Source organism: Macaca fascicularis, chromosome 5 (assembly GCF_037993035.2).
Source record: "Macaca fascicularis isolate 582-1 chromosome 5, T2T-MFA8v1.1".
Lineage (NCBI taxonomy): Eukaryota > Metazoa > Chordata > Mammalia > Primates > Cercopithecidae > Macaca > Macaca fascicularis.
Genome location: NC_088379.1, coordinates 65,112,830 through 65,135,135, shown reverse-complemented (window position 1 = coordinate 65,135,135; position 22,306 = coordinate 65,112,830). Strand labels below are relative to the sequence as shown.

The 22,306-nt window shown below is 37.1% G+C and overlaps 1 protein-coding gene across 2 annotated transcripts in view; it reads right to left on the bottom strand.

Moving 5' to 3' along the window:
* Positions 1–20,740, bottom strand: part of LOC102127013 (UDP-glucuronosyltransferase 2B18-like) — a 28,092-nt gene extending 7,352 nt beyond the window's left edge. For both annotated transcript variants that reach the window (XM_045392539.2, XM_065545131.1), the window contains exons 1-3: positions 19,986–20,740; positions 18,536–18,684; positions 2,008–2,139 (exon numbers count right to left, since the gene is read on the bottom strand). In XM_045392539.2, coding sequence (XP_045248474.2) covers positions 2,008–2,139; positions 18,536–18,684; positions 19,986–20,706 — 1,002 coding nt within the window. In that variant the 5' untranslated portion in view covers positions 20,707–20,740. The remainder of the gene's footprint in view (positions 1–2,007; positions 2,140–18,535; positions 18,685–19,985) is intronic.
* Positions 20,741–22,306: the final 1,566 nt, after the last annotated feature.

Here is a 22,306-nt window from a genome sequence, read left to right as displayed (position 1 = left end):
ACCTGTTGGTATCATGAATAAAAATACAGCTGTTGAATAAACTCAAAATTGTAGTTTGCTGAATTTGGTCAACTGATTATTAACACCAAGACAACGTGCTACAAAGCTTTGACAATAGTGATTAATATGTTTTGCTATAGCCAAGACATTTTATGTTTAAGTTACTAATTTTGAAACTCCCAAGCAATCCTCATAAACTGAAAAATAATTTACAGTGTTTAACTTTTATTTGCTACATCAGTGTTAAAGTAACTCAGGTTTCAGCAAAAGGTTGGAAGAGGTCATTACAGAAAGCTTTATCAGGCAGGAAATTAAAAGGTAATTGATAAATACACAAAGGTCACTGGCTTATTCTATATAGAAGAAAATAAATTTCTACTATGTTTTATAGAGTGGGCATCTGAACTTGTTTCTGTGCCTGGCTACCTTTTGTTTGACTCCTTTCTATATTTCCTTCTGCTTCCTCCATTGAGAGGGGTTGTTAATCTGATAGTGCAGAGTCCTTGTCCGGCCACATTTTATACTGCGCAGTGTCCACCTTCAGGGCAGGATCCATCTCCACCCTTTCTCTTTCATCTTCCTCCTTCAGACATTGGCTGGGTGCAGTCCAGCAGGGCTGGCTGCTTTTTCTCTTTCTCTAAATCTATCTGGCTGTGTGAATACTTGGACAAGTTTTCTGTCAGCCTAGGCTGTTCTTTCTCTGAATAGTACCCTGAACATTACTCAGGTACACCTTTTACAGTGATTCTCCTGCACCAGCCTCCCAAGTAGCTGCGATCACAGGTGCATGGCAACATGCCTGGGTAATTTTTTGTATCTTTAGTAGAAATGGGGTTTCACCACATTGGCCAAGCTGGTCTCGAACTCCTGACCTCGTGATCCGCCCGTCTTGGCCTCCCAAAGTGCTGGGATTACAGGCGTGAGCTACCGTGCCTGGCCTACAGTTTACACATTTAATCACAGGATTGGAATTCATTTTCCTTACTCCCCTACTCTCCACATGTGGCAGTTATTCTTCCTAAATTAATAACATTCGATCATGTTATACTACCACAGATCTTTAAATAGAGTATATACCACATAATTACTAACAGAGCCAATCTTCTCCATTTGTTGTCAGGTATTTTATATAAGCATTTGACTTAAAGTGCAAATAGAAATACTACATCCCATAATTGTAAACATTCACCAAGAGCTTCCAGAGTGCAATAAGTTATAGAGGTGGTTCAAGAGTCAGTCAAGTGTTCTTCACTCATTGGATACTGCTGAGATTAGGAAAACTGTTCTGAAGCAAATGATCATAAGTCTTACTTGTATTTCTACAAGGATACAGTTCTGGATATACATTTTTTATGAAAACACCTGAAAGTCATTCTAAAGACTACATTAAGCACAATTTTCACTTACCTGAAATATATTGAGTTAAATTCAGCTGTATATATGAGTGTTAATATCAGAAATTAAAAATAATTGTGGGTCTCAAGTTGCCTTTGGTGGATACATATGGAGTAGTGAGTTTCCACTGATGCTAATAGAAACCACTCATGCATACCAAGGGTGGAAACTCCCCCAGGGCCACATGCAACCTCTAAGGCTGAGGCACAACTATGACTTCTGTCGGTGGATGCTATACAAGCACATTTAAGGCTATATTCGGCTATAAAGAGTTCAATCTACTCTTTAATATTCTTTCCATGTAGATCACATACACAATTCAAAATTTTATGGGATACGAGCTGAAAAGTCTCCAAACACTTTTTAAATACCTTTCTCCATACAATTTATTGTCAGGATATTTACATAGGGGAATGTTCATACTTAAAACCATTTTTTAAAATGCAACTACAATTTTCAAACTTATCACAGTCTCTCCAGGATTATCCTTGTTCTCATTTTTCAACTTTTGGTCAACTTCACATTTGTCAGAAGTTTCTATAACTGGATTACTTACAAACTTTAACTGCCTCTTTCAGTAGTTTTCCACACCAGTAAGGCACTTCATCTTACCTTTTGTGGGATCTGGGCAAGGGCTGATGCAATTACGTTGGCCCTTTCTTCTTTCATGTTAGTGACCATTGACCCCAGAGAAAACACCACAACACCATTTTCTCCAGAGCTCTGTACAAACTCTTCCATTTCCTGTGAAAAAAGAATTTGTTTCATCACAAAAGAATATCAGCATAGCAGGCACTACTGAAAGAAGTGGTACAAGTTACTAAAGAGACAAAATCAGGTATTTTGAGGAATTATTGGAGTAAATAATATTTTCTAACTGACTCAATCACTCAGGTTTTTTGCAATTAGATATATAATGTGAGATAAGTGGACTCTGTTAAGGATATTTGTGTAACTATGTGTGTATGTGTATGTATTTATGTGCATGTGTGTAAGGGAGAAAAGAAATGGAGCTATTACGTTGTAGTCAGGGAGATAATGTTAAAAATATTATACCCAGACTCTTTTCTTACAAAACTAAAATTACTAATATAGGTTCTTGGAAAGTGGCACCACTCAGCTTTAGTTCTATATTGTTGTTCTACTAAATTACTTGTGTTGATTTCAGGCAGGTTTTCTGTAGGATTCTTTTATTAGGAAGCCATTAGTGTTTACTTCCCTCACTATGAGCTCTGAGGATAAGCTACTCACAGTTGGGATAATTTTATATCTATGTTTATGTTTCTCTACAATGCTTTATACTTCACTTAAAGTTTGTCAGAGTTTTCTGGTAGTTTTTGAAAAATTAAACAAAAATAAAAGCTGATGGTTAAGAACCACTGACATTCTGGAGTCGGGTATTGTAATTTGGAATTTCTGTGAATTAGTCCAGGAGTCTTATTTATAATACAGAATGGTACACTATACAGTTACATAGTTGAATGATCATATTTTCAGGTTATTGTTTAGGTGGAACACCTATTGACCTGAGATCACACTGTTAAATTCATGTACTACTTATAACTGCATATGAAGAACTCTCATCATCACTTTGTTGTGTTTCAGAAGCAGCACTTGCACCAGAATAGAAGAAGCCACCAGGCCTTTCTGCAGGGGAGATCTTGTCTCTCTTTTGAGCAGCTCACGCACACCACGTAACACTCCTGGTGAAGATGTGCTTGGCTGCAATCGATTGCGAATTATTCTGAGTTGCATTTTCCTATGTATGCCAATATTTAAATTTAAATACTTTGAGATTTAATCATTGTGGTCAAACTTTTCCTAACGGTCCTTAACAAAACAAAGAAAAAAAGTCCAAATGTTAACTGTGCAGACCGCATATTACAGAGTGTTTTTTAAAATACGATTTTTAATTTTAAGGTAAGAGTCATTGTACTGCTATTCCAGGTAATACTTGGAGCATCTAGGTATTGTGTGTGATTGCCGTTGACTGTAGCCATATTTACTGTAACTGGTGTTCAGTGTTTCACCTCACTAGCTTGATGCCGAGAGCCCTGTTTATCCATGCAGTGTTGAAGGAATCTAATCTCTGTCTACAGATTCATCACGGATATGGACTGGTTGTTTCTTCTGCTGTGATAACATAATAAAAATAATAAAAAATTAATGTAAGAAATTTTATAAAAGCATGAAAAAAATTTTTAAATAAAATTTTTCTAAAATTTTATGTTGTGATATTATTCATGCAAAATATATTTTTTCATCATGGCTTTTGTCCTATTTATATAGCTCAATGCACACATGTGACACTTATTTAGAAAATTGTGTATACATTTTCCTCCTGCAAAAACTTGTCATCTTGTCACATTTATCATTTTCTAACTCCCTTTATTTCTATTATGGTTGACAGTGTAATTGAATATTTCATTGATAAAATTATTGTAATGCTATTGTATGTGCATAGTATAAGTTTTTAATCATTCCTTCATTTAAGATGTTGGACTACTTCCAATGTTAATTTTATGCATATTTTCCATAATGCTGAATAGGTACACCTTGATTAATTTTTTTCTCTGTATGATTTCATATGAATATATTATAAAACTCATAGCAAATTTCATCTTTTAAAACACTTGATACATTTTGTCAAGTGTCTTATTCTCTTATATATAAATTATCTGAGAATCTAATATTTAATTGAAATGAAAGCAACCTGGATTAGCAATTATTTTACAAAATAAACAAAGAACTGGTTTCACAACCACTGACTTGCATTCAAATCTTTCTGCAAGTTAGTAACAACAGCTAATAGTAGTAATTATCACTATTGTACTACTAGCCCTCCTTTTTCTTGTCCTTCTACAAGTCCCACTCTCTTCCCCTTCCTACTGACACTATCGGTTTCCCTTAGTGTGAGTGGGAAAATCTTTCAAGAGTAGGGCAGGGTGGCATAGATTTTTCATTAGTCTTACCTTAGCTTTTGTCTCTTGAGAAAGTTATCATATAAAGCCCATGCAATTTGCATTCAACATAGATACTGAGTTTTAACAATGGAATAAAATCTCAGTTTTATGTAGACAAAAATGGTCTTTTAAGAGATTACTTAATAATGTAATAAAGAATGCTTGCTTTGTACACGTTTCAAAAGTGTGATATTAATTTAAAATATATGAGTTTATTGTGTTCTTTCATAAAGAATATAATCTTATATGCCGACAGAATTTTTTTGGTACTGAAACTAAGGGCACTATTCTGATACAAGTGGTATAAATTATTTGGTCTTTATTATACATGCACTGTTCATTACCTCTGTGCTTCTCTGTCAGGCAGCTATGATGTTGAGACAAGTTGCCACAGGAAACTTTAATGAGTTGCTTGTCATATGGCAAAAATCATCTGCTTTCATAGGGTATGTTTATGCTATAGTATGTAAACCTCTGGGGTCTCAACGAAGAATTATTTAAATGCTTTAGTAAGATCAAATGAACACTGAATTTGTTTGCAAATGTTAAAGGAACACATTTATATTGTTGAGAAAGTGTTTTAAGCTGCAATACTGGTGAAGATCCTTATTACCTGTGGTAGAATTTTAGAATTTCAACTAGCCCATCTTAACTGTCAAAACTGATATGTCTACTTTTAATCAAGTCCACAAGGTATCTGTCAACTATGACTTTGCAAGATAATATAATTTTGATGTACTAAACAATCTGGTTCTATTAAATGAAGAACGATATCTCAAGTGACTTGCACATGTTAAGTAATTAGTAGTGTTAGTAATAATAACAAAATAATAATTGCAAAATTAATGATATTTCTGAGTAACTGACTATAGGCCAGAGATAAATTACTAATATAAAACCCTCCCTCACGCAGGAAAATACACTAATATTTATACACCTTTCCCCCATCCTCCCCCTATCTCTTAACCCTAATATTATGCTATCTTGTAAATATAGTTTAACCAAACATTAGATTATGAATCTAACTATAGAAGCCTAATACTTCTTATTTACTGAGAAAGTTTGCAGAAATTGCTAATTCATGCCCCCATGTTTAACAACATGGCTCGCTCAACTTTTAAAGGATGAAAGTTATCCATTGGTCTTCGGAACCAAAAATATTGGTGCAACTCCAAATAAAAGTAATAACCATGTATACCTCCATTACCGTAATAACCTTGACCTCCTTAATTTCCCCTGTCCTCATTACCTTTATCAACCCTAGCAAAAAAAAACCTATACCCATCCTATGTAAAAATAATTATTATATCCACCTTCATTATCAGCCTTCTCCCTACAACAATACTTATATGCCTAGACCAAGAAACCATCATCTCAAATTGATGTTGAACAACAATTCAAACACTAGAGCTGTCACTAAGTTTTAAACTAGACTTCTTTTCCATAATGTTTACTCCAATTGCACTATTCGTCACTTGATCCATCATAGAATTCTCACTATGATACATAAACTCAGACCCCAAAATTAATCAATTTTTTAAATACCTACTCATTTTTCTCACCACTATACTAATTCTAGTTACTGCCAACAATATCTTCCAACTCTTTATTGAATGAGAAGGTGTAGGAATTATATCCTTCCTTCCAATCAGCTGATGATATGCTCAAACAGACGCTAACACTGCGACCATCCAAGCAATCTTATATAACCGCATCGGCGATATTGGCATCATCCTAACCTTAGCCTGATTCCCCTTACACTACAACTCATGAGACCCTCAACAAATACTTATCCTAGACTCCAATTCAAATGTCCTCCCACTAATAGGCCTCCTCTTAGCAGCAACAGGAAAATCAGCCCAACTCGGTCTCCACCCCTGACTTCCCTCTGCTATAGAAAGTCCAACCCCGGTCTCAGCTCTACTCCACTCCAGCACTATGGTTGTAGCCAGAATCTTCCTACTCATCCACTTTCACCCCTTAGTAGAAAGCAACACAACAATTCAAAGTCTCACACTATGCCTGGGAGCCATTACCACCCTATTCATAGCAATCTGTGCCCTAACACAAAATGATATCAAAAAAATTGCAGCCTTCTCCACCTCAAGTCAACTAGGCCTAATAATAGTTGCTATTGGCATTAATCAACCATATCTAGCATTCCTACATATCTGCACTCATGCTTTCTTCGAAGCCATACTATTTATAAGCTCCAGATCTATTATTCATAACCTCAACAATGAACAAGATATTCGAAAAAATAGGAGGATTATTTACAACAATACCTCTCACCTCAACCTCTTTAATCATTGGTAATCTAGCACTTACAGGCATGCCTTTTCTCACAGGCTTCTCCTCCAAAGACCTCATCATCGAAACTGCAAACACATAATATACCAACACCTGAGCCCTATCTATTACTCTCATTGCCACCTCCCTAACAAGTGCCTACAGCACCTGAATCATCCTTCTCACCCTAAAAGGGCAACCCCACTTCCCAACCCTAATCAACATTAACGAAGGCATTCCTACCCTATTAAACCCAATTAAACACCTCACAATCGGCAGCGTAATCGCAGGGTTCCTTATTACTAACAGTATCTCTCCCACTTCACTCCCTCATACAACAATTCCACTCTACTTAAAACTCTCAGCCCTAAACGTAACTGCCCTAGGATTCCTAGTAACCTTAGACCTTAGCCTCATAACCAACAAACTTATAATAAAAACTCCACTATACATGTTCAATTTCTCCAACATACTAGGATTTTATCCTACTACAATCCAACGCATAACCCCCCACCGAAACCTGCTTATAAGCCAAAGCCTAGCTTCTATCTTACTAGACTTAATTTGACTAGAAAAATCTATACCCAAAACAATCTTACAAACCGAGGTTGCCGCCTCCATTGTCACCACCACTCAATACGGTATAATTAAACACTATTTCCTCTCCTTCCTTATCCCTCTTACCCTAGCCTTACTTGTGATCATGTAGTCTGTTACCCCAAGCAATCTCAATCACAATATACATACTAAAAATAATGTCCAACCAATAACCACCACCAACCAAGGGCCATAATCATATAAAGCACCCGTGCCAATAGAATCCTCTCGAATCAACCCTGACCCTTCCCCCTCAAAAACCACTCCAACCCCATGTTATTAAAATTAACCACTACCACCAATCCATCATACTCCGATGCCCATAAAACTAAACCCACTTCCATTACTAACCCCACCAAAGCACTCCCCAAAACTTAAGTCCCTGAGCTCCATGTCTCATGGTACTCCTCAATAGCCATTGCTGTAGTATAACCCAAAACAACCATTATACCCTCCAAATAAATAAAAAAGATCCATTAAACCTATATAAGTTCCCCGTAATTCAAAACAATAACACAACCAACCACACCACTAACGACGCCAATCCCCCATAAATAGGAGAAGGCTTAGAAGAAAAACCTACAAAACCCGTAACTAATAGTGCACTTAACAAGAATAAAGCATATGTCATCATTCCCACATGGACTGTAACCATGAATAATGATATGAAAAACCATCGTTGTATTTTAACTACAAAAACACTAATGACCGCAACATGCAAATCCAACCCACTAATAAAAATAATCAACCACTCCCTCATTGATCTCCCCACTCAATCCAACATCTCCATGTGATGGAATTTTGGTTCACTTCTCGGTACCTGCCTAACCCTCCAGATCATCACAGGCTTCTTCCTAGCAATACACTATTCGCCAGATATCTCCTCCACCTTCTCCTCAATTGCCTATATCACATGAGACGTAAATTATGGCTGAACCATCCGCCACCTCCATGCCAACGGCGCCTCAATATTCTTTATCTGTCTTTTTCTACACATTGGCCAAGTCCTATACTACGGTTCATTCCTCCTCTTAGAAATCTGAAATATTGTCATTACTCTGTTACTCACAACCATAGCAACAGTCTTCATAGGCTATGTACTCCCATGAGGCCAAATATCATTCTGAGGTGCCACAATAATAAAAAATCTCCTATCAGCCATTCCATATATTGGAACCAACTTTGTCCAATGAGTCTGAGGTGGATATTCAATTGACAACCCCACCCTCACACAATTCTTCACCCTCCACTTCATCCCACCCTTCATTACCACAGCCCTAACAATCCTACACTTACTATTCCTCCATTAAATAGGGTCAAACAACCCCTCAGGAATCTCCTCCTACTCCGACAAAATTACCTTCCACCCCCACTATACAATCAAAGATATCCTAGGCTTGATACTCCTCTTTCTCACTCTAATATCCCTAGTGCTATTCTCAGTTGACTTCCTAAGCGACCCAGACAACTATACCCTGGTTAACCCCTTACATACTCCCCCTTATATTAAACCCAAATGATACTTCTTATTCACATACGCAATTCTACTATTCATCCCCAACAAACTAGGAGGTGTATTAGCACTTCTACCACCAATCCTTATCTTAGCACTCATCCCCACACTTCATATATCTAAATAACAAAGCGTAATATTCTGCCCACTCATCCAATTCCTATACTGACTCCTAATTGTAACCCTACTAACCCTCACATGGGTCGGAGGACAACAAGTAAACCACCCATTTACGTTTATCAGACAAATAGCATCCATAACATACTTCACCACAATCCTAACCCTAATGCCACTTGCTTCCTTAGCCAAAACCAAACTACTCAAATGAATCCGCCCTTGTAGTATGAACTAATACACTGGTCTTGTAAACTGGTGATGGAGACCCTCTTCCCAGGACAACTCAGAGAGAAAGCACTTAACTTCACCATCAGCATCCAAAGCTAAAATTCGAATTTAAACTACTCTCTGTATTCTGATGGAGCATCAACTTTAAGTACAACTTAAGTATTGATCCGCCCCGTAATTCTATGTATATCGTGCGTTACTGCTAGCCAACATGAATATTATATAATACTATAAATACTTAACTGTATATAACACATACAAATACATAAGTACAATAAATGCTCAAAAAACATGCTTACAAGCAAGTACCATACCCGTTTATCTAACTATAGAACATAACACCACCCTTCAAAGTCAACTCCTGTCCCCAGGGATATTGATCAGTACTTTATATCCTTAATAGTATATAGTACATTTGATCATTCATTGAACATAGCACATTTAAGTCAAATAAATCCTTGTCACCACGAATACCCTCTTCAGTTAGTGGTCCCTTGTTCACCATCCTCTGTGAAATCAATATCTGGCACAAGAGTGCTACTCTCCTCGCTCCGGCCCGTAACACTTGAGGGTAGCTATAGTGAACTGTATCCGGCATCTGGTTCTTACCGCAGGGCCATGAAATTAAGATCGCCCACATGTTCCCCTTAAATAAGACATCTCAAAAAATCATAGGTCTATCACCCTATTAACTAGTCACGGGAGCTCTCCATGCATTTGGTATTTTATCTTTTGGGTGTGAATGCGACCCCATTGCAGAAAGCTGGTCCCCCTACACTGTATGTTACAGGATCTGTCTTTGATTCCTAATACATAATATTGTTGATCGCACCTACATTCCATATTCCAGCCTTGCATAACTACCACAAGGTGTTAATTAATCCAAGCTTGTAAGACATAACAATAACTAAACACACTAGCAACTGCCTTTCACACCAAATACTGCAATAAAATTTCACAACCCTCCTCCCCCATCTCCAACTTCACTTCCCTGGAAAAAAGATACCTTCGCCAAACCCCAAAAACAAAAGCCTCAATCCAACTTAGCCAGAGCCTAAATTTTTATCTTTTGGCTGCACACAGCTTTAACAGTCACCCCTCAACTAACACAATTTTCTTTTCAGCTTTGCTCCGCTGCCTCCCAAATTTAATTTCTTTACCCTGATTTTACTCAACTTACATACCCACCCACTCACTACTAAACCCAAAACTCCCACTATCACAACCCCAAAGACAGTACTTCATAACTATCTCTCTCTCTCTCTCTCTCTCTATATATATATATCTAAAATCCAACTAATCCCTGTTTATATAGCTTAACTTATCTAAAGCAAGACACTGAAAATGTCTAGACGGACTTACACCACCCCATAAACAACAGGTTTGATCCCAGCCTTTCTATTAACTCTTAGCAAGATTACACATGCAAGTATCCAAACCCCAGTGAAATAACCCTCTAAATCGCTACAATCAAAGGACTAAGTATCAAGCACCCACTAATGCATTTCAAAACACTTAGCCACACCCCGACAGAAAACAGCAGTGATAAACCTTTAGCAATAAATGAAAGTTTAACTAAGCTATGCTAGCATAGTAATTAGAGTTGGTTAATTTCGTGCCAGCCACCGTGGCCATACGATTAACCCAAGCTAATATAGACCGGCATATAAAGAGTGTTTTAGATATGACCTCCATAAAGCTAAATTCCATCTAAATTGTAAAAAACCATAGCTGATATAAAATAAACTATGAAAGTGGCTTTAGTACTTCTGAACACACAATAGCTAAGATCCAAACTGGGATTAGATACCCCACTATGCTTAGCCCTAAACCCTAATAGTTAAATTAACAAAACTATTCGCCAGAATGCTACAAGCAACAGCTTAAAACTCAAAGGACTTGGCAGTGCTTCACATCATTTTAGAGGAGCCTGTACCATAACTGATAAACCCCGAACTACCTCACCACCTCTTGCTCAGCCTATATACCGCCATCCTCAGCAAACCCTAGTAAAGGCCACAAAGTAAGCACAAGTATACTCATAAAAACGTTAGGTCAAGGTGTAGCCTATGAGGTGGTAAGAAATGGGCTACATTTTCTACCTCAGAAAATTCCACGATAGCTCTTATGAAATCTAAAAGCCTAAGGAGGATTTAGCAGTAAATTAAGAGCAGAGGGCTTAATTGAATAAGGGCATAAAGCATGCACACACTGCCCATCACCCTCCTCAAGCATATTTAAGGACTAACTTAACTAATCACCCCTCATATTTATATAGAGGAGATAAGTCATAACACGGTAAGTGGGAAGGTGCACTTGGATAAATGAAGGTATAGCTTAACACAAAGTACCTGGCTTACATACAGAAGATCTCAATATAATTTGATTACCTTGAGCCAACTCTAGCCCCAAACCTAACCAATATTATTATCAAATAAACCTAACTAAATCATTTACCCAAATAAAAGTATAGGCGATAGAAATTTTACCCTGGCACAATAGATACAGTACCGTAAGGAAAGATGAAAAAACTGACCAAGCACAAAACAGCAAGGACATACCCCTGTACCTTCTGCATAATGAACTAACCAGAAATAACTTCAAAAAGAGAACTATAGCCAAAACCCCTAAAACCAGACGAGCTACCCCAAAACAGCTAAAAGAACACACTCATCTATGTAGCAAAATAGTGGGAAGATTTATGGGCAGCAGTGATAAACCTACTGAGCCTGGTGATAGCTGGTTATCCAAGAGAGAATCTTAGTTCAACCTCAAATTTACCTACAGAATCACCTAATCCCCTTGTAAATTTAATTGTTAGTCTAAAGAGGGGACAGCTCTTTAGACACTAGGAAAAAAACCTTACACAGAGAGTGAAAAAACCCAGCTTCCACAGTTGGCCTAAAGGCAGCCACCAATTAAGAAAGCATTCAAGCTCAACATCCAAACACCTAAAAATTCCAGACGTATCACTGAACTCCTCACACCCCATTGGATTAATCTATTATTTTATAGAAGCAATAATGTTAATATAAGTAACATGAACAATTTTCTCCACTGCATAAGCCTACATCAGATTGAAATACTTCACTGATAACAGTCTAATAATATCAAATAACTAATAAAATCATTACTACTCGTACTGTTAACCCAACACAGGCATGCTCTTAAGGAAAGGTTAAAAAAGTAAAAGGAACTCGGCAAATCTAACCCCACCTGTTTACCAAAAACATCACCTCTAGTATTACGAGTATTAGAGGCACAGCCTGTCCAGTGACACATGTTTAACCGCCACAGTACCCTGACCATGCAAAGGTAGCATAATCACTTGTTCCTTAAATAGGGACTTGTATGAATGGCACCATGAGGGTTTAATTGTCTCTTACTTTTAACCAGTGAAATTGACCTGCCTGTGAAGAGATGGGCATAAAACAATAAGACGAGAAGATCCTATGAAGCTTCAGTTTACTAATGCAATAAAAACTATATAGACCTATGGACTTTAAACTACTGTACCTGTATTAAAAATTTTGTTTGGGGTGACCTCGGAGCATAACCCAACCTCCGAACAACCTATGTCAAGTCTACACCAGACAAAGCAAATCAACACACAATTGACCCAATAACTTGATCAACGGAACAAGTTACCCTAGGGATAACAACACAATCCTATTCTAGAGTCCATATTGAGAATAGGGTTTATGACCTTGATGTTGGATCAGGATATCCTAATGGTGCAGCAGCTATCAAGGGTTCATTTGTTCAACGATTAAAGTCCTACGTGATCTGAGTTCAGACTGGAGCAATCCAGGTCGGTTTCTATCTATTTTACATTTCTCCCTATATGAAAGGATAAGAGAAATAGGGCCTACTTCACAAAGCACCCTCTCTCCATAGATGATACAATCTCAATCTAACAGAACATTACACACCCAACCCAAGAACAGGGTTTGTTAAGATGGTAGAGCCTGGTAATTGCATAAAACTTAAAACTTTACAATCAGAGGTTCAATTCCTCTTCTTAACACCATGCCTGTAATCAACCTTCTGCTTCTTGTTGCACCCGTACTAGCCGCCACAGCACTCCTCACACTTATTGAATGAAAAATGTTAGGCTACATACAACTACGCAAAGGACCTAACACTGTGGGCCCCTACGGACTATTACAGCCCTTCGCCAATGCAATAAAACTCTTCACCAAAGAACCCTTAAAACCCTCAATATCCACCATTACCCTGTATATTACCGCCCCAACCTTAGCCCTTTCTATCGCCCTTTCCAACCTTGGCCTTTTATTCATTCTAGCCACATCCAGCTTAGCTGTCTACTCAGTCCTATGGTCAGGATGTGCATCAGACTCAAACTACGCACTAATCGGTGCATTACAAGCCATCGCCCAAACAATTTCATAGGAAGTTACCCTAGCCATTATCCTACTACCAGTTCTGCTAATAAGCGGCTCATTTAACCTACAAACACTCTTCACAACACAAGAACACCTCTGACTTCTCCTACCATCATGACCCTTAGCCATAATATGGTTTATCTCCACACTAGCAGAAACTAACCCAGCCCCTTTCGATCTCACAGAGGGTGAATCAGAACTAGTCTCAGGCTTCAACATTGAATATGCCGCAGATCCATTCGCTCTATTCTTTACAGCTGAGTACATAAATATTATTATAACAAATGTTCTAACAACCATAATTTTTCTAGGTCCATTATACACCATCTATTCTCCAGAATTATTCACAATATGCTTTACCATCAAAACACTCCTCCTAACCTCCCTATTTTTATGAATTCGAATAGCATACCCCCGATTTCGATACAATCAACTTATATATCTACTATGAAAAAATTTCCTCCCACTCACACTGGCACTTCTCATGTGGTATATTTCAATACCCATTGCAATCTCCAGCATTCCCCCCCAAACCTAGAAATATGTCTGACAAAAGAATTACTTTGCTCGAGTAAATAATAGAGGTTTCAATACTCTTATTTCTAGAATCATAGGAATTGAACCTATCCCTGAGAATCCAAAATTCTCCATGCTACCCATCACACCCTATCCTAAAGTAAGGTCAGCTAAATAAGCTATCAGGCCCATACTCTGAAAATGTTGGTTTCACCCTTCCCGTACTAATCAACCCACTAGCTCAACTTATCATCTACTTCACCATCTTCACAGGCACCCTCATCACATCACTAAGCTCGCACTGATTTTTCGCCTGAACGGGCCTAGAAATAAATATACTAGCCTTCTTTCCAATTCTAATCAAAAAAACAAGCCCCCGTTCCACAGAAGCAGCCACCAAATACTTCCTCGCACAAACAACTGCATCCATAATTCTTGTAATAGCCATCCTCTCCAACAACCTGTTTTCTGGATATTGAACCATAACAAACAACATCAACCAATACTTATCCTTAATAATAATAACAGTACTTACCATAAAGCTAGGAATAGCCCCCTTTCACTTCTGAATCCCAGAAGTCACCCAAGGAACCCCCCTAATCTCCAGTCCGCTCCTTCTTACATGGCAAAAATTAGCTCCCATCTCAATTATATACCAAATCTCACCATCAATAAATATAAGCATCCTTCTTACCCTCTCAATTTTATCCATTATGGTGGGCAGTTGAGGAGGGCTCAACCAAACATAGCTATGTAAGATCTTGGCATACTCCTCAATCACCATATAGGCTGAATAATAACAACATTAACATATAACCCAAACATTACCAACTTCTACCTAACCATCTATATCATCCTAACAGCCACTGCATTTATAGCACTCAACCTAAATTCAAATACCACAACCTTACTGCTATCCTGCTCCTGAAGTAAACTAACCTGACTAATACCTTTAATATCATCTACTTTATTATCCCTAGGAGGCCTACCCCCACTAACCGGCTTCCTACCTAAATGAATTATTATTCAAGAACTCACAAAAAATAACGACTTTATTATTCCTATTACCATAACCATTATAACCCTCCTCAACCTATACTTTTATATACACTTAATCTACTCTACTTCTGTGACATTGTTTCCCACATCCAACAACATAAAAATAAAATGACAATTTGAAAGCACAAAACCTACACGACTACTCCCCCGACTTATTACCCTCACCACCTTCTTCTTACCAATCTCCCCATTAACCCTATCTATCTCCTAGAAATTTAGGTTAAGCAAGACCAAGAGCCTTCAAAGTCCTTAGTAAGTAAACCATACTTAATTTCTGAAATACACAAGGACTGCAAAATTTCACTTTGCATCAACTGAATGCAAGTTAATGACTTTAATTAAGCTAAGCCCTTACTAGGTTAATGGGACTTAAACCCACAAAAATTTAGTTAACAGCTGAATACCCGAATCAACTGCCTTCAATCTACTTCTCCTACCACAGGGGAAAAAAGGCGGGAGAAGCCCCGGCAGAATTGAAGCTGCTCCTTCGAATTTGCGATTCAACATGAAAATCACCTCGGGACTGGTAAAAAGAGGCCTAACCTCTGTCTTTAGATTTACAGTCTAATGCTTACTCAGCCATTTTACCCCCGCCACCTATGTTCGCCAACCGTTGACTATTTTCAACTAACCATAAAGACATCGGAACCTTATACCTACTATCGGCGCATGAGCTGGGGTCAGAGGTACAGCTTTAAGTCTCCTTACCCGAGCTGAATTGGGTCAACCCGGCAACCTTGTAGGCAATGACCATATCTATAATGTTGTCATAGCCCATGCATTCGTCATAATCTTCTTCATAGTAATACCCATTATAATTGGGGGCTTTGGGAACTGACTAGCGCCCCTAACAATTGGCGCCCCCAACATAGCATTCCCCTGAATAAATAATATAAGCTTCTGACTCCTTCCCCCCTCCTTCCTACTATTGCTCGCATCTGCCATAATAGAAGCTGGTGCTGGAACCGGTTGAACAGTTTACCCTCCCCTAGCAGGAAATTTTTCCCACCCAGGAGCCTCTGTAGACTTGACTATCTTTTCATTCCACCTAGCAGGTATCTCCTCCATTCTAGGAGCTATTAATTTTATTACCACTATTATCAATATAAAACCCCCTGCCATATCCCAATACCAAACCCCCTTGTTTGTCTGATCATTCCTAATTAGGGCAGTCCTACTCCTCCTCTCCCTCCCAGTCCTAGCCGCTGGCATTACCATATTACTAACAGACGGAAACCTTAACACCACCTTCTTTGATCCAGCTGGGGGAGGTGACCCCATCCTATATCAACATCTATTCTGATTCTTCGGCCATCCCAAAGTCTATATCCTTATCCTGCCAGGGTTCAGAATAATCTCCCACATTGTAACATATTACTCTGGAAAAAAAAGAATCATTTGGGTATGTGGGTATAATTTGAGCTATAGTATCAATTGGTTTCTTATGGTTTATTGTATGAGCCCATCACACGTTCACAGTAGGTATGGACGTAGACACACGAGGCTACTTCACCTCTGCCACTATAATTATTGCTATTCCCACTGGCGTTAACATCTTCAGTTGACTTGCCACACTTCATGGAAGTAACACCAAGTAACACCTAGTGATCCTCCGCAATACTTTGAGCTCTGGGCTTTGTAATTCCTCTTTACAGTAGGAGGCCTAACCGGTATTGTATTAGCAAACTCATCATTAGATATTGTATTACATGACACATACTATGTTGTAGCCCACTTTCACTATGTTCTATCAATAGGAGCGGTATTCACTATTATAGGAGGTTTTATTCACTGATGTCCCTTATTTTCAGGCTATACACTCGACCAAACCTATGCCCAAACCCACTTTGCTATTATATTTATAGGCATAAATTTAACTTTCTTTCCACAGCGCTTTCTCGGTTTATCCGGTATACCCTGATGTTACTCCGACTACCCTGATACATACACTGCATTTATCATCCATAGGCTCATTCATTTCCCTAACAGCAGTAATATTAATTTAATAATTTATATAACCTGAGAGGCTTTCACCTCAAAACGTAAAGTCTCACTAGTTTTGGACAACCCTCTACCAATTTAGAGTGATTGTACGGCTGTTCCCCACCCTATCATACATTTGAAGAACCAACCTATATAAAATCTAGATGAAAAAGGAAGGAATCAAACCCCCTAAAACTGGTTTCAAGCCAACCTCATAACCTCTATGACTTCTTCAATAAGATATTAGAAAAACTATTTCATAACTTTGTCAAAGTTAAATTATAGGTTAAATCCTGTATATCTTAATGGCTCACCCAGTTCAATTAGGCCTTCAAGATGCCACATCCCCTATTATGGAAGAATTAATCACCTTCCATGACCATGCACTTATAACTATTTTCCTAATCAGCTTTCTAGTCTTATATAGTCTCTCTCTAACACTTACGACAAAACTAATAACAATATCACAGATGCCCAAGAAATAGAAACCATCTGAACTATCTTGCCCGCACTTTTCCATACAACACAATATGAAGTTGCCAGTATTTTTGTAAACGTGAGCATAATTATTTCTATCAACATTCTAGTCCACTTTTCCATCATCTGCTACCTGAATCCATGCAAAATTTCCTGATGGTTGGTTCTTCACAGTCTGGCCCTCCTGCAATTTAATCCATTGAATATCTTGAAAGTTCTTCTTAAAGAAGAGAATCTTTTCATATATCTTTATTTCTTAACTCTTTTTCATAGTTTTTCAATATGCTTAGTAAATATTTCAACTCCTAATATGTATCCGGCTCTAATTTGCCTCTCAGCATCATCTGATTCTTAATCTCTCCCTGCAAACTAAACCTGAGGACTTGAGAACTGTCCTGACCACTTTACCTGCTTTCCTTCTTTTGTCTGTCTCTCCCCGTCATTCTTTCACTTATTCTTGCATATTGTTCAGCTCTCATCTTAGTAATCAGTGACTCCAGGATACTTTTTATTATCTCCACTGATGCTTTCTTGTCATTGGGTTTTTCCTTGAGATAATAGTTTTTATATAATTTTTATTACTTGCACATATTCTATCTTTTGAAGTAGAATGTAAGTTATGTGGAGACAGAAACTCTGTCCAATTTTTTTCTCTGAAAATTCTGCACTTACCTGTGTTTTGTGCTTATCCCTTTAAATATTATTTGAACAAATGATCAATACCTTCTTAGGTGTTGCATAATGAAGACTTTAATTTAACCAACTCTATTTTCAAAGTCTCCTTAGTATTCTCCTCTATTTGTAATACTCATAAAACTCACATAGGTGTGATGGTATCACTATGTACATGAGTTTCTAATTGGTATCTGCTTTACCCAACCTACTTCCCATCTTTCTTTCAGGGTAAGTCAAACACTCTGAGTGAAGACTATAGAGTCATTTCTACTGAAACTTCAAAGCCAACAAAATAAAACCAACGAAAGTATGTTTACCTTAGGTAGGGGTTTGGCAGGTTTGCAGTGGAGTCCTCCAACAAAATCAACATTTGGTAAGAGTGGATGTGGAAACTGAAAATTCCAGGAGTTTCGAATAAGCCATATGTCAGCTTTCCCTATTGTCTCAGATAATGTAGTGGGTCTTCCTAACAAGAATAAGAAAAAGAAAAGTGGATGAGACAAGATAATTACATTAGGTTATTTTCTGAAAGGAGTTAGAATAATGTAGGCAAAAATATAGGCAAAGTGTCTGTGCTTTGAAAAATATATACATATATTCATCTATAGACATAATTTAATTTTATGTATTATTTATTTTGCCTATGTATATTTATAAGAAAGACAAAGTAGTAGGAGAATTGTGAGGTTAAGCTACATCTCTAATATCACATCAGTATACTCACAATCATAAACAATTATTAAAATAAGCCATAGAGAATTAAACATCAATTTCTTTTCTTTTTAAAGCTTCAATAGTAGCATATGGACATTTAAACAACTCTTTGAGCTCCATAGTCAATTAATTCTACTGTACCCATAAAAATAATTTTCTAAGAAATAGTCTAGTTTACAAAACTCATTAAGCCAATCCTTTTATCTTTGGTTCTTCAAGTGAACTATGGACTATGTGGAGAGAATGGCTGAAAACCTTGTACTCTTTTAGATTCAAGCTAATATCTTAATAATATTATTTTTAAGTAAATATATTTGTAAATTATAGCTAGAAATTTTTGAGAAATTATTGAAATAAAGAGTTGTACTCAACCTTAATCTGTCTCATATTTTTTAATAAAGAGACATAGTTTGAAAAAAACTATGTAGATATAACAATCTTCACATTTCAACAAGATGATTGGACTTTAAATGAATGATTTCCAATTCTTTAATGAAAGAGTATAGAAACATTAGAATCTTCAAATTATCTTTATTGATTTTTGCATCTGAGATATGGACATTCTCTCTACTGTGAAGGAAAACTTCTGGTAACATGGGAACATCTTTTGATTTCTAAACAAGAAAACTAAGCTTTACAAGAAAAAATAATTTCTGCAGTTATATAGATAGTTGTAGAAAAATGTGTAACTACTCATTCTAAATCCATGCATTCAGTAAGATGTTATTTGATGGGTTTTACCGTTTTTAAGATGTAAAGCAATGTATAGTAAAACAGATGTGTAATTGCTTAAAGTCTTAGATGCACTAATATGTAGGTTTATGATTTCCTGGGGTGTTCAGTGTGAGTGATGGCCACAGGGTTTTAACCGACCCTGTAATTTAAGCTTTTCTATAATATTTGTGAGATTGATAGATCATCTTGTATTTTTGTTTTATAAATTCACTTACCAAAACCCCACTACCCTGACTTTAAGGCTTTATATAAGTTCTGCTTCAAAGATACAAATAACTTAGATCTTCATGTTACAGATTGAAAAAAAAAAAAACTTACCTAGAACTTCACTATAAAACTGATCCCACTTCTTCATGGCATATATTTGGAAACAAAAGTCAAAATAAAGCATATAGATCATATTTTTTACCCTCTCCATGAAAGTCATGTGATCACTTAATTCTGACATAACAACAGGTACATAGGAGGGAGGGAAAAGAAATCCTCCACAATGCTTTTCAAAATTGTAGCCAGGAGTGAAGCGGAGACTGTACACAAGGGGTGTGTTAAATAGCTCAGCCAGCAGCTCACTACAGGGAAAAATAGCATCTGCAAAAACGACGTCAAATCTTGACTTTTGTAGTTTCTTCATTAATTTCTTATTTGAAACTACATCTTTACAGAAATTTCTAGTTATGTCACCAAACTTCCACATGATTTCTTGTATTTGTGAAAAATATAACCAAAATGTATCTTTTGGAAGTTCTGACCATCTCTTAATCTGTTGCCTGATGATATTCTCAAACTCCGTTTTAGTTAAAGATGTAGGAAAAACTTCAATTTTAAGAGCGGATGAGTTGTTGGGATCAAAAAGAATGGAAGCTGAAGATGCCAGTACAGTCACCTCATGACCTCTCTGGACAAGCTCTTCCAGGATTGTCTTCATATTCATCCAATGGCTATATTCTGCCGCCCACACCAGCACCTTTCCACAACTCCCAGAGCTAAAGTAAAAGCTCAGTTGTATTAGCAGAATTACTGAAGTCCATTTCACAGACATCTTTGTGCAATGCAATGCTTGTTTTCCAGTTGCTGTTCTTTTCTGTCATTTCTCATGGTTATATCCAAAGATAAATTAACCAAGAAGTTAAAATGTAACCCTTATACTTCAAAGTACAAACAATATAATTAAATCAACAATCCGAGCATGTGGATGGCAAGGAGACAAATGAAGGTAAATGACCTGTTTACACAGATGTGATTAATTTCCCGTTTATGTTTCTGAGTGCTATCCTTCAGCTAATATCAAGGATCTTGTATGGGCATGCCATCTGTCTTATGCAATATATTTTAGAAGAATGTCCAGAATGGTAGCAGTGAAAGGTCATGTTTCTGCAGTCCATTTGACACAAAAGTAAAGATAAAATGACTAAACATGGTCCATACATTTTTGTACACTTTGTTGATGTATAATTTAAAAATTATACAATTTATCAATTATTGTGTAAAATTTACTGTTTCATAGTATATTCACACAATTGTGCATCTACCACATCAATATATTTGACAGCCCCTTTTTCTCCCCAAAATAAGCCCTATAGCCTTTAGCCTTTTCCTCTTCACCTCTAATTTCTGCATTTCCCCTGTGCTGGGTAATTGCTAATTGAATTTCTATCTCTATAGATTTGCCTATTCTGGACGATTTTTAATACATGGAATCATACAATATGTGGTATTTCGTGAGTGGCTTCTTTTATGTAGCATAATATTTTAAATGTTCATTTATTATATAGCATATACAAGTTGATTCTTACAACCATGATGTAAGATATTGAGAGTTTCAAGATGACACTATCTTTATAAACTTTGTTAAGGTAATCAAAGATAAAGAGAGAAAAAGAGAAAAGTAAATCAAGCTTGTAGTACATTCAGCATTAATCATTAGGTTAGCTTGTTCTCTGACTCACTTCCTCATAGTTATTTGGCTATTGTCGTGGAATTCTGCAGACCTTGTTACGAGATTGTAGTTCCTCTTAACTCTTCTATAGATAATAATTTAAACATTATGAAAGGATCAACTTTCCTTCTGAGGTATTCCTTCAGATAAAACTACTGACTCAGCAGGTCTGAAGGACCTCACTGATGCCAGCTGATCTGAGGAACTTCACTGATGCCAGCTGATCTAGAGGTCCCCACAAGGAACTGACTCAGCAAATAATTTTGTTTCTTGCTCTGATACCTTTGTCCCTATTACCCTGACCAATCAATTACCCAAATTTTCCAGTCTATCACCATCTATGATCTCCTTAAAACCTCCAGCCCAGAACTCCTTGAGGAGCTGGATTTGAGGTTCTCTTCTCATCTCCTTGCTCAGTGCCCTGCAATTATTAAACTCCTTCTTTGCTGCAAACCTGACGTCTCAGTGTAATCGGACTATTATTGGACAGTAAGCATATGAACCTGTTGGTCCTATAACAAAACTTCAATGGAATAAGTAGCTGCAAATATAATAAAACTAGAAAGATAACTATAATTAGAAGTGGAACTTAATGATGTAACAGAATTGATGAAATCTCATGATAAAACAAATAAGTGAGGAGTTACTTCTTAGGGAAGAGCAAAGAAACTGGTTTCTTGAGATGGAATCTACTCCTGGCGAT